Source organism: Tyto alba, unplaced genomic scaffold, assembly GCF_018691265.1.
Source record: "Tyto alba isolate M040663 unplaced genomic scaffold, T.alba_DEE_v4.0 Super-Scaffold_40, whole genome shotgun sequence".
Classification (NCBI taxonomy): domain Eukaryota; kingdom Metazoa; phylum Chordata; class Aves; order Strigiformes; family Tytonidae; genus Tyto; species Tyto alba.
In genome coordinates, this window is record NW_024881316.1 from 24749781 (window position 1) to 24764255 (window position 14475).

The window sequence follows — 14475 nt, forward strand, 5'->3', positions numbered from 1 at the left end:
TTAGCTAAATCCCAGTGCATCAGGAAACAACTAAGTGCTGAAGCTCCCACCAAAACCAATTTAGCAATTCAAAACAGAATTTATGCCTCAAAAGTGCTCCTAGGTTCAACCTGTGAACCCTGCTCCTCCTCCTTTCAAAGTACAGTCCCTTTTCAGCATCTGCAAACCCACATGTGCCTAAATTTAGGGACTAGAACATCCTTAGGTACCTATGCTACCTTTATTGCTTGTCCAAAGGCGCTACTACCTTGGGTCAGCTCAGCATCGAGGTGCTCATCTCATGTGCAAAGCTAGCCCATGATTTATTATTCAGATATCATCACAAACCCATCCACGCCTCCTGATCCGCAACACACAACGCTCGGGAAAAGCAGAGATGCCACATTACGACCCCAGGCACCGCGGAGCACACCCAGGCGTTTCCGAGGTGCAGCCCCACCTTTCAGCTGGAGGAGGGCAGAGAGGGATGAAATATCACGACAGTGGACCAAAAATGTAAACTTAACAGATCCAGATACCTTAAGTACTCATCATGCCACACAACACCTAGCGAGTCATTTCAGTCAGTTTCTAAATAACTGATTTCAACACACAGCTAACAAACATAAACGTACTTTATGATCATTTGTCTGTAAGTCAGATAGGTTCATTCATCTGAAATGAAAGCAAAACATTTTAAACTTATGATACAATTACAGTTTTAAAACTTCTTTAAAACTGACTTAAAACATATCTAATTCTTCAGCACAAAAACACACATAAATTGTAATTTATGGCAATAACTTCCTATTTATGAAATCTACATATTTAAAATTGCACACATTTAATTAGAGTATTATTTATTGAATTCAAGAATATAACAAATGCCAGAATGTTTTGTCGTGACTTAGAGGGGAAAAAATGAGCTGTTTACAGTCTTTTAAAAATTGTTTCAAGATCACGTGAAATAGTGCTTTTTCTGTATATTCAACAGCAGCTTAAAATAAACATCTGAACTTGTCTTGAAAGACATTTATGAGGAATTCATATGAAGAATTCAGTGTACAATAACATGTGCAGTGTGTTCTGAAGAGTAGTGATTGGTTATGTATTTGCTCCCAACATTGAGCTAAGAGGCCCTGATGTAGATGATTCATGGGTGAAATTGCAACATACATCATATAAAATTACAATATTAGTAAAGCTAATGATGATGCAAAGATTATTAATACTTATGCGGTGATTTAGAATCTCCATTGGTTTCCAAAACAACCTGAATGTTGTTTGGGGAATTTGATTCCTGAATGTTATCTCACTCATTTTACTCTGCATTCATTCAATAAGCTGGAACACAAAAATCTCTTTCCCAATTTCCACCACCCCGCAGATAAAAAAAGAAAATGTGGCTAGGGCATGTCCCAGAATGGCCAGATTCTTTCAGAAGAAGGCACAGACACACTCCGAACAAGTCTTGGTCTCTTCTTTTGAGAGCAAAAGCTGATACACTGAACTCAGAAACACCTAATAATACTTTAAAGTACCTTTGGGCTCTGCTTCAAAAGTGAAATCTGGTTTACAAAAGTGCTTATCAGCTCCCTTCACGTTTTCTGCAGCAAATGCTGTCCCGTACCTGCATAGTCAAATACAAAAACACTGTTCTTCATGGTTTGGCATCTATTCTGCTGCAGGGCAGTAGTTCAGACATGCCACACAGATCATCACTTTACCTAATATAGTCTGTATGTGAGAAGACATACACAGATAAGTAACAACAAATATAATGGAATATTATGGTCTGCTCACTCCGACACTGTTTGAAATGTGTTATCTGCTTTTGAAGGGACTTAAATATTTTGAGGATCATTGACTAACCCTCTAAATAATTTACATGCAATGACTATTTGATAAATTCTCAGACTACACATGTAAGCTGCTGTATATCTATTTAGAAATTGTACTGTCTCACAGACATTAAAAATAAGGTAGCTACAATGTAAGACTATGATATATCTCTGCACTTACAAAGGAAGACAAACAACTGTGAAACTGAATTACTGCTCCCCTGAGATAGCTCAGTGAGATAATTGTTGGCAACTATTTACATTTAGTGCAAAATCCATTATTTTGAAGATAATTCTACTATTGGAACAAATTTTTCTTGTTTAAGAAGTCTGAAAGAAGACAAGTGAAATATTTAAACCTTCTTCTGCATCATTAACGAAGGAACAACTAAACCTGTAAGTTTTTGTATGAGAAATAGTAATAAAAACAGAACTCAAGAACATTAATTTCAACATTATAATATACAATTTCATAGACAAATAATGTTTTATAAGACATCTACAATACACAACAAAAATAGAACTATATAAGTAATTCTGTTCTTAAGAGCATTTCCTATCAAAAAAAGTCATGCATAAAACCAGAAAAGAGATGCTTTCAGAATACTAGGGTCAACATTTCAAATGAGATTAAGTTCTGAATTTTAAGGAGTATGCAATATTGGTAGTTACACCATAGTATATTCTGAAAATCAACATCAGCATGTGCTAAAGCACATCCTGTTACTGCAACACCTGGTCTCACACCCCACCCTAGACTTACACTGTGGAGAGCATCAGGAAATTTATTTCCAGACTTTTTCATGACACTCACATCTGCAGTACTTGAGCACTTCACAGAGACAGTGATACAGTGTTCCTAGGAAGTCAAGTAGTCTGGTCATTTCTACTTCTAAAAAATTACTAATATCCACAGATTTTACTGTTTTTGAGAAACACCTTTAACCTGTCTCTAGTAAGTTTGAGAGTGACACCCACCCCCCTTCTTGCCAGTGGATGATTTCTGAGAGCACTTTGCAGAGTGCAAAACTCTTTTCTGAACTCATCACTTTGACTGCCATTGTGTGGGCAGGTTAAAAATTAATTTCCTTTTCTTTGGACATCTCAACCATTTGACTTACATTTTCTGCATGTGTCAGGAAGAACATGTTCTGAAAAATGCAAAAATATTCAATTGGCAACAGAAGGATGAAATATTAGGATTTATTTTACCGTATTTTACTTATAAAAACACCAAGGGTAACTGTTCTTTTGTTCTGATCACATCATATCCTGATGTAGCTGGTGGTGGTGATTCTATTTGAGAAGAAATAAATATCCCATAATCATGTTATTGACCTTTATGTCATAACACAAATAAAACAAAGGGAACATTAAATTTGCTCAGATGATCTTACTTTCCAAACTCTAAAGTGCATTTTTTTGAGATGTAAATTCTTAAAAGCCATAAACACTGGAGACCCTGAAAACATCAGGCAACCCATCACATGATGCAGCATTGCATCACCACAAGTCATTGGCAAGGTTGGCAACCTTAGAGCCCCTCATCCCTGACTTCTGCTCCTTAGAAACTGGAGAGGAACTGAAGGTTGACCTCATTAAAGGAATAATTTATCATTGTTATCCTTCATCACATACATTTTCACAGAAAAAGACTCTATAAACTAGGATATCTTGCTATTAAAAAAAAAAAAAAATTTTTTTTGTTAGCTTTAGTTACTCTCCTGATAAATAAACCACTGACAGTTTCTTGGGGATTCTTTTTTTATATGCAAATATCAGTGTCACCTTATTAAGTAAACTGATTGTATATAACATAACTATAATGAAAACTACTGTATTTCCAACTGAGATCAGTTTCATGACATTGTGAAAACATTATCCACTAAAGAAAAAAAGAGAGAGACCATGTCCTTTTCACTGCTGGCATTTCAAATACAAATACTTCGCATTTTGTTACTGTTGTCTCAGACTGAAAGAGAGACCACAGTTTTGGCTTGGGAGTTTTGCTACGAATTACCATCTCTTTGTTTGATTATCACTTAGTTCAGCTAATGTCTGGCTTTTGATCTGAATGCATTTCAAGGTGCAGTTACTAAAGAAAGATATTAAATTACTTAGTACTTGCTTGAGGCTGAAAAATCTAATGTTTTTTTCTAGCAAGTTTGTTATATAAAATCATCACCAACACCTATATTTGTAAGAAGCAGTAAAATGGTGTTAAATGTGCTGTCAGTAACTTTTTTTTTTTCAGATGTTTGTAACTACTATGAAAACATTTTTAAATCTATTCAAGGGGGAAAAGAAATGATGGTTGTTTCCACAATCTTCAATTTTAAGTGGTTCAAGTGAATCCAACTGATTTATTTCACTTCATTTAAAGACATTTAAAAATCCCTATCATTTTCTCATGTTGGATTTCCAAATTTTCTTCATGATCAAGATAAGAAACATGAAACAGCAAAACCAGAATGGTAACAATTCAATTTCTGTCTCATAGAGACAAATCTGAAATTCACCTTTAGATTTCTGTAACTATGCCCGTTCTGCAGTATGAATACATTCATTTGTGTACAATTCAAGATATGAAAAGCTTCAGCTTGCTGCTTTTCACTTTTCAGAATCATGAACAAACTAAAAGCTGTGGAGCAAAATTAAATTTTTACCTAAATTCAGAAAATATGCTTTTGCCCCTTTTTTCTCAAGAATGGATCTTCATTAGTTCAATCTATATTTAATTAATCCTTTTAAGCTGACCAGGTAGGGGTTGAATATAGTAAAAATGCCATCAGAAAGTATTCTGCAGTATATACTACATGTCACCATCAATCCTTTGGAAAAATACTTCTCAACAATGAACTGTTTAATGCAGAAAGGTTTCCTGTATGACCATCACATTCAATCAAGATCAATCTTGTCTTAAAACAACATCATCAAATAGCTCTGATGACAGTATGTTCACTGCCAAATCATAAGATGCAGTTTTTGCTACTGGACAAGATATCCAATAGTTCTGTTGTTTCATGATAAATATTAAAAAATTAAGTGTGAACAAAAATTTATTGTGAAAACACAGAGCCATGGTGGAAAGCCTTCCACTTCTGAACAGACGTTGGCCTTCAGGTTTGGCTGTGCAGTATTGCATATGCTGAGATGGCATTCGCAGGGCTGCATTACAGCAATTTCCCTGCCTCAGCGCACCAGACTGTGCTCCCTGGTCTCTCTCCACTTGTACTGGCACAGCATTTGGCTCTTAGAAAGGCAGGAGAGGCTGCAGAGTGCCTAGTACAGCACTTCACAGGCAATGTGGTGGGTCAATAAGATAGCACACTTCTTTTTTCCTGCCATAGGCTGTCTTCTGTCTATGGCAGGAAAAAAAAAGAGTTGCAGCTCTGCTTCCTTGATACAGCAGAACTTAGGCAATTAGGGTAGTGCTCACCCCTAATGAAGAAACAATGGGAATCAAAGGTTTTGGATGGTCCTAGAAACTAAGGACCACCAGGCATTGCTCCATTTTCCATCCTGTTAGGAAGCGGTAGGTGCTCACCAGTGCCTCGTCATTTGCCTGCAGCGCAAACTCATTCCACACACAGGCTGTGCATCTTCAACCTGCCTTTGCTAACATCAGTGCAGCAAACTATATATTTAAAACATGAAATATAAGCCACCTTACTCCCACTTTTCCTTATCCAGTGGAATCTTCTCGTCAAAGAGAGATGAAAAAAGCCAGACATCACACATCACTTGACAAAGACTTAGTGCATTATTTAGACTCCCTGTAAAAGTCAACACTACATTATATGACCATATTTTTTATAAAAAGAGAGAGAAAAAGTAATCACTGCCTTCCTTGGGAGAAATTTTTGATAAAATGCCCTGATAAAGTTAATACATTCACTTTTTGGAGAAATATCAATGAAGTTATTGCATCATTGCTGCCACAACACCAGTCTTTCAGAGATAAGCAGAACAGATGCCCTGATATTTCAATCATTTTCCTTTGAAAGACTGTTTTTTCTGGACAAGTTAGAGCCTAAGGTGTTTAGATTCAATGTCTAAAATGCATTTAGGAAACTTATTTTGAGAAGCAATCATTAATTACCAGCTTTTAAATATAATCTTATGGTGTATCCGGGGAGGGCAATATGGGCAAAACGTACTGGAATGTTATGCATTTCGTAGTTGATACAAAGCAAACATGGAAGCATATTATTGCTTGTCTGCCTGTTGCTCTCAAAGTCTAGTTCATTTAATATCTACCTTCTTTCTCCCTTTCATTAATCACTTCTTTTCTTTTATTCTGTTCATTGTCAGGTAACTCTATTTCCAGGAATTCATATCAGAGTAACAGATTTAATGCTACTGCTGTATTATTGAGTGCTTTCAGAATTCAAAGGACAGTGAATTGAAAGCAGTAGATTTATAATGCAAGTATGAGGAGGTCTTAGTAATAAGCACAGTCTCATTGTGTATCCATGTTAAAAGTGCTAAATGTGTTAAAGGTGTCTTGCAGATGGAAAAAGTGTTAGCATTCAGTAGTGCAGCTTCAATCAACAAATGAAAGAAATGCTGTTTATCAGGGACCTCCAGCGCTCAGCTCAAAGGACTACTGACAAACCAAGGCCAAGTCAGCCATGGCTTGATATAGTTGAGTCCTGAAAATTTCCCAGTGTGGATAGCCCACAACTCCCTGGTTGTTTCAGTGCTGCCCTACACTTCTAACGAAGTAGCTTTTCCTGGTTTCTGTCCCAAATTTCAGTGTTAGCAGTAACAATGGACAGTGAACATCTTTCCAAGTATTACCCATAACTCACTCTCACGTTGCTGAGGACTATCTTTTAAAAACACACGTTTTTTTCTCAATAATGGTCTCTATACCCAAATTTATTCCTCAAAATGGTCTCTCGCCCATTCTAACTCTCAAACTACATGTGGGTATCATTCAGGCAATTACCAAACCAATAATATACTACAGACCAATCATTTGATTTAACTGAATTCAAGAGAGTTCCAGTGCCTAGAAACATTTCCCAGAACTGTTTTAATGCATCAGCAGGGTCTGCCTCTCCATGCTAATACTGCTTTCTTTGCTGCCTCCCCCAAAATACAATCATTTGATTTGCTCTGCATGACTTTGTTGCAGCAGTTGATCCAGCTGTTACAGGTGCTCTTATCTTTCCTCACCCCAAAAAGTTAAAATGTACAATTGCTACTTGTTCATTAAAAGTCTCTTTTACCATCACATTCAAGTCCCTGCAGGAATCTGATGAATCCCTGTGTGAATTTGCATGGCAATGTTTCACGTAAACTCCAGACAAAAATGCGCTGATGGCACTTCCCCAAGATAGCTTTTTTCCCCCTGATGCAACCAAAGCCTACCTCAAGTGTTCCAGCAATGCCTCTGTATTACTGGCATTAGGTTAAAGAAAAAGTAGCATAAACTCAATAAAGAGAGAGCTAAGTGACAGGATTAGAAAGGGGGGCAAACCGGGATTCAGTGCTTCCCGCTTGCTTTGGTCCTGTTTAATATCACATCAACAGTGCTAAAAATACCCTGCTACTTGCAGCCTCCGAGTTCATTCCTTCCTCCTTAGTGATCACTTGCTGGAGTAATCCATGCCTCCACACAGCTACAGTTGAGGAATGCCTCAACTCTAGGTATGCAAGATGACATACTGATCCTCTAGCTGGGGTGCTGTCTCAGCTATCTTCTTATACACACACAGCAATATGTGATTGCCTCCATGCTAGGCTCTTATCAGTTTCTAGCTGTAGCCACTATGAAGCCCCAGTCCTGCTCTTCAAATCTCAAGGATATTTGAAAGTGTCTCCCATGACCAACCTTTCTAGCCGAGGCTTCTGTAATTTGGGATAAGTAGTACAAAATGCCTTAAGTGTGACAACTCAGGCCGCTGAACTCAGCTGCATGACAGAAGCTCCCACAGGAGGTCACAGACAACTTCCAGAGAAAGAAATAAAGCTTTCCTCCTAGCTAAACAGGAATTATTTAAATGTATACATACATAAAACCTTCTCTGACTCTATAGTAAGTATGTGTGCTTATTTTCATTTCATATGTTATGCTGGAGATAAGCATGATGATCAATTATCAAACCGAGGAATGGATTTAGTCAATGTATTTTTAGGAGTTTCTTTTCTGGGTAGGTGTGTTCTTACAGGAGTAAAGAAGACAAGGTGTAAAGTGAACCAGTTAATAAAGAGTATTTAAACAAAAAAAAAAAATCGCATTTAACCTATCACCTTTACCCTCTCATCTGAATCACTTAAACTGGCAGGCTAGCAGTTCCCAGCCTGTCCTCAGTTAGGGGAAAGAACAAGCAAAGAGGATGAGGGGTTTCTGGCAGTCCTCCATATATGTGCCACTGGTTTTCTCACAGAGCCTAACCTACTGAAGCACCTATACGCTCTGTGCTCTGGGCTGTATTTCACCTCCTCTGAATCCCTGCCATCCTCACCAACAGCAATTATCACCTCCTTTCTCCACAGAAAAAGAAGTTGCCAGGCTGACCTCCATGGTGCTGCCCTGTGACCTTACACCACTGTCCTGGCTAGACGCGTACAAGCATGCAGACCGTGAGCTGTGCACGGATGCAAAATACCTGATGCACGAGGAACCTGCGGACGTGCCCCTCTCACAGACTCCAATGCAAGTTGCTTCCCTTGAGCATCAAGCACATGCCTCCCATCTCGACCTTTCCAGGCTTGCTTCCGCCACCCACTACAGTGAATCTGGAAGGGCATTTGCTTGTGGACACCAGGAGGAGAGGCTCACAGTCTGGTGTGTCACACAGGCATATTTATGGTTCCTCTCCAATGCCACGGGCAGAAGCAGCTACTCTGTTGTTAATCAACCAGCCTGAGCCCAGAGGCTGTGCTGCCATCCCTGCCACTCCACCTCCAGCCCTCACCAGCACAAGAGCAAGGGTGACCTGGTAGAAGAGGTCCCCATGGTGGGGAGTGGTGGCATCCTGTGCCTCCTGCCATGCCCACTCCCACCAGCCTCCATCCAGCTCTCCTCCTCTTCTCTCCTGCTCTTTAAATAACCCTTCCCATCCCATACTCACTTCTTGCCTGCTTTACACATAGTTAAATCAACAACTAAACCTGCAAGCAGGGCCAGTCATCGCCATATTAGTCACCATCCTCCATTCTGTTTGGGCTCCCCTAGGTGGCAAACTTTAGGAAATGGGCTGTCTTCTCTGAGGAGTCTTTACTTCCCTCACTTCCCACAGAGAGGACCTGACCTTGACAGGACTCTTTCTGTTGCTACCAATGTACAAAGATTAATCCTTGTTTCACTTGAGTGGGCTTGATTTGAACTGCCTCCTTCTATATGAGCCGTTTCCACGTATTGTTTATGAAAAGCAAACACTAATTCTCTGAATGAAGTCCTTCAGCCCCTTCTATAGAATACATCCTCTCATCCAAAAACTAACCTTGATGCCATTTCAAGCAGTGCATGGCATTCATTCTGATCCATATATTCATATGGTTTAATTTATATTCACTATATGACTGTCCTTTTCTTTATCACTAATTCATGTAACAAGAAAGTAAACAAAAAAAAAAAAAACTTATAATGCAAACTGAAGTATGAAGATCAAATGTTTCCTGTTAAACATACCAATGTAAACATTATTTTAAATACAATACTTCATGTGCTGTATTTTCATAGGGAGAGAAGATATCAAACAGGAAACAGACAAGTGTGAAATACAATTAAATTAACTTCAAATAACAGAGGCAATATGCATTAACAGAGAAGGACTTCAGAATGTAGACTATTCTGAGCTGAGACATTGTTTCAATAGGGAAACTCTAGAATTACCCTGTCCTGAGCTATGCTAAAATCAAGCCTATGAAAAGGAAAATTCAGTTCATCTGCTTAGTCCGATCTATTTTATAGTGAGTCATTCTATTTTCCCGTCACAAAATGGGCCCTCCATTATCTTCCATTTCCACAGCCACGTCCACACAAAGAATCTCTTCAGGATTCTGGCTGCTGAGGGATCTTCCTCCAGGAAGGAAGGCCAAGAATTCTTTAACAATAAATTTCACAAATATTAAGTGAAATAGCCTGAAGTGGTAGAGAACTTTATATTATTTATCTCATCCAAAGTAAGCAGTGAATGTAAAGGTACAATACGACTTAATAAAACTGTCTGTGAGGTTGTTCTCTATGGAGGTTATATTTAGAGCACGAACTGGTGTCTATTTAATTGACACACTGCAATCAGAATATTTTCAGGATGATACAGGCTTTGTTGTTTTGAAAATAGGTTGAAAAATTTGTAGCAAAGTATACAAAACCAACATTTGTTTTACACACATAAATATATATAGGTGATAGAACTATGACACTGTAGAAACTGAGATAAGGTGGGATAGCTCACATGGCTATAGTGCTGCAATGGATGGACATATGCTCTTCAGAAAGAGACAGGGAAGATGGGGAAGAGAGGATATCTCTGTGTGAAGCAGTAGTTTGATTGTGAGGAGCTCCTGTACAGGTTGGACAACAGGGCTGTGCGAGCACTTGTGGGTCAGGATCAGAGGAGAGGTCAGTGAGGGTGACATCACGGTGGGACTGGGCTACAGACAGCATGATTGGGGTGAGGAAGCAGGCAACACCCCTCACAACAATTTCTTTAAACTATCTGGATTGCAGACCCTATATTTTACAGGAGATTTAGCTTCTCTGACACCTTCTGGAGAACAAAACAGCAGAACACAAGCAATCCAGAGGATTTCTGGAGGGTGTTAAGGATAGCTACTTGATACAGGCACTGGATGAGCCAACAAGTGTCATGCACAGCTGGATTTGTTCTTCAGAAACAAGGAGGACGTGGCTGGGGATGTGATACTCAGTGGCAGGCTTGGCTGTAGTGATTGTGAAATAGTGAAGCTGAAGACCTTTTGGGGGACTGAGGAAGACAAGTACCAGAGCACAGACCTGGGATTTAGGAGAGGTGACTTTGGCTTATCCAGGAAGTAGTAAGTGGGATCTCATGGGAGACAGCTTGGAAACAAAAGGAGCTTGGGGAAGTCATCATGTCTCTGAACACAACCTCTTATGCGTGCAAGACTGTCCATACTGATATTCAGGAAGACAAGCAGACTTATCAGGACACCATTGTGGCTAAACACGGAGTTTAGAACTGAGCTGCAGTGCAAAAGAGCAGCACAGGAGGTAGAAGCAGGTACAGATAAGGCTGCGGTGGCTCAGTGATGTCTTTGCCTCAGCCTTCACCAACAAGGCCTCCCAGACCTTCGTGCTTATACCTGGCCAACCTGATTGTCTTCTATGATAAAGTGACTGGATTCATGAACAAGGGAAGAATAGTGGATGTCATTTACCCTGACTTCCCTCCAACACTCTCTCCCACAATATTTTCATATCCATGCTAGAACATGACAGCCTAGGTGGTGAACAAGTGGATGACTAAAAAGCTGGTTAGATGATTGGGTTCAGACGGTCATGGTTAATGTTTTGTACTCTTCTTGGTGGACAGTAACAATTGCAGTGCTGCAGGGCTCTGTCCTGAGACCCGTTCTGTTTAACATCTTCATCAATGACCCAGAGGAGGTGATGCAGGGAACACACCAGGTTTGCAGATAACAAGCTGGGGAGGAGAGTCCTGCCTGAGGGCAGGGCTGCCATTCTGATAGGCCATGGCTGGCTGAAGAAATGTGCTGACAGGAGCATTATGGACCTGGAAAGGGAAAGCCCCTAGTCAGTGATGCAGGCTGAGGCCTGACTGCCTGGGGAACAGCTCTGCTGAGGAGACCCTGGAGGTTCTGGTGTGCAGAGAGTTGAGCCTGCACCAGCAGTGGGCCCTGGCAGCAAGGATGGCCAACAGCATCCTGGGCTGTGCTAACAGGATCACAACCAGTAGAGTAAGGGAAGGAATTATCCTCCTCTGTTCAGCACTCACTAGATTACATCTAGAATAGGGCATCCAGTTTTGGGCCTTCCAATAGAAGACTTAAAGTTTGGAGCAAGTTCAGTGGAGACCACCAAGATGGTCAGGGTTGGAGCACTTGCTCTGTGAGGAGAGGCTGAAGGAGCTGGGCTTGTTCAGCCTAGAGAAGAGATAGCTCCAGGGGGACCTAACAGTAGCCCCAGTCCCTGTGGGGGATTATTGAGGAGTTGGAGCCAGGGCTTTTTACAGCAATGCATGGCAGAAGGAAAGATAAATGGACAAAAATTGAAACAAGAGAGATTTTGACTTGATAAGAGGAGGAACCTTTTTCCCCATGAGGACAGCCCAGCAGTGGAAGAGGTTGCCCAGAGGTTGTGCAGTCTCCATTCTTGAAGGTTTTCAATAGTCAACTGGATAAAGCCCTGAGAAGCCTGGTCTGACCCCATAGTCACTTTAAGCAGGAGGTTGGGCTGGAGACCTCCTGAGCTCCCTTTGCACCTGAGTTATCCTATACTCCTATGAAATAGACATTAAAAAAAAAAAAAAAGGTTCATCCAGTTATACATATATAAAGTATCATCCAGTTTATAGGATGTAATGTTGAAAATGGGCACTTCATTGTGCCTTTAATATGAAATAATTTATGTATTTGCTATACCGAAGTTAAACATGTGAACAGGCATCAACAATAACATGTACAAATAGCATCTGTACCACAGATTGACACTGTTCCCATGCAGTGTTTGAATACTGCCCTGGTCTGCAGGTAACAAAGAAGAAAAGGGCAGAATCAATTAAAACCCTGGAGGTACAAAACCAGGGAAAAAAATGTGGGGGCAAAGTGAAATCCATCTAGCAATTAGAAAGAAAGGCATTAAGACTAAACAGGCGAAGAGAGAGAGGTGGGATGGAGAGAAGGCTAGGGCTCGGGTGGAAGGGCCAGGGAAAGGGGTGGGAGGACTGGCCTGGGGCCAGGGCATTCCTCTGCTGTCAGCAGAGCGATGTGAAACCCACTGAGCCAGGGCCTCCTCCGTCCCCCTCGCTGAGCACCCGCAGGGATGTGACCTGCCACTACTTGCAGGGATGCTCTAAGCTCGACATGTTAGGAGGATTCAGTTTTGAAACTACCGAACAGCAGGTGACTTGGCACAGGCATTACCGTGCCTCCCATCAGTGGGGTCCTTGTTTGCTCCAGCTTGCCATTCTTAAAATTAGTAAATGATACACCCAGAGAAAGTCATCAGAAGATCATTAGGGTTCCAAATGAAGCGATGTGCATTTTGGAAAAGCCTCACTTAAGGTTGCCTGCTCAATTCTTTGTGCATCACAATGCAGTCTGCAATTAGATAATCATACTGTCTGATTACATTGCTATATATTTTCTCCACATACGAGCTAGAACAAAATTTCAAAGGTTTCCTTTAAAAACCTTCCTGAAGCTTTTGTGGATTTTATAATTGTTTTTAATTTTGAAGAGTTTTCCTTACATTTTATATATCAACCACAAATTCAAAATGAGGTCACTGTCTAATGTATTAATTCATTAATGAGAAAATGAACACATAAAACATGAGAGAATATTCACATTATAACTTTGTGCTGAAGCTTTAGCAATGTTCTTTCAGGCATTAATCTTTATCTAAACACTTCTTTTTGTAAAAAAAAAAGAAAACGTACTTTAGGACCAGGTCATTACTTCCAGTTTCAGCACTTCCCCTATTTCCTACACAATGCACCTTGCCTTGGTGAAGCTGTATTTAAAACTATTAACTAACACACAAGCTTTCCAAGTCACACTTAACTGAGGCTAGTAGTGGCAAACGTTGTGTTTAAACAAGAGTAAATGCTGGTCCACCATGAAACCAAATCAGTGCAACACCCGTACTGTTTAAGTGCTAAAAAATTCAGCTCTAATTTGTTTCGCAAGAAAAGCGATGGCCACCTTTCTTCACAACTTTGCAAAGTCGAGAATAAATTGCCCTTTTTGTAATATCAAGAAAATAACCTTGTTAATGCAAGGAAAATTATAAATTGCATTTCAAGCCTATGATAATAAGGAATAAGCTGTGTTTTGACTGATTTCACTTTCTCTTAATAATTTGTTTTGGTCACACTTCTTTTCAGTAAGCTCTAGACATGCTCCAGACATGGGCAAACAATTTCTTCTGCCATTTATTGGTCTAAAGTTATGGAAAATAATGTGAAAAGACATGAAATAGTCCTTCAAGAAAAATCCAAGAAAACCACAGACTGTTAGCTATCAGTCTGGGTTACAATAACAAATCGACATTGAACTAGATTTTAGCACTTCACATGCCCACAATATGCATTCACAAATTTCCATAATTTCCATGGAAATGTACTGTCATAATTAATTTAGCATACATGAATGAAGCTTTAATCTTCAATATCAGTGGTTAAAGGAAGCCGGGAAATACTCCTACAAAGTACAACAGATTATTTGCCTTTCCTTCTTAACATTAAATTAAAAAAAAAAAGTTAAAAAATCAACATTTCTTAACTTATCTTACCATTTGCTTTTCCTCTAAAGCTTCTCTTCCTGAGACTTTTCTTTCATGTTTTCCTAACTCCATTTCTCAGGGGAAAAAAAAAAAAAAATAATAAAGCACACCCTAATATCCTGAGCAGGAGTGATTTAACCTGACTACATGTTAGATATCCCTGTACTTTTGGAGTTGGGAGAGAGAAGT

At 39.7% G+C, this 14475-nt stretch overlaps 1 protein-coding gene across 3 annotated transcripts in view; it reads right to left on the bottom strand.

Moving 5' to 3' along the window:
- Positions 1-14475, bottom strand: part of LOC104363331 (muscular LMNA interacting protein) — a 116677-nt gene extending 102202 nt beyond the window's left edge. Inside the window, exon 1 of one of the 3 annotated variants that reach the window (XM_042803278.1) lies at positions 14296-14475. In XM_042803278.1, the coding sequence (XP_042659212.1) occupies positions 14296-14358 (63 nt within the window). In that variant the 5' untranslated portion in view covers positions 14359-14475. The remainder of the gene's footprint in view (positions 1-14295) is intronic. The other 2 variants (XM_042803280.1, XM_042803279.1) reach the window with 2 other exon arrangements.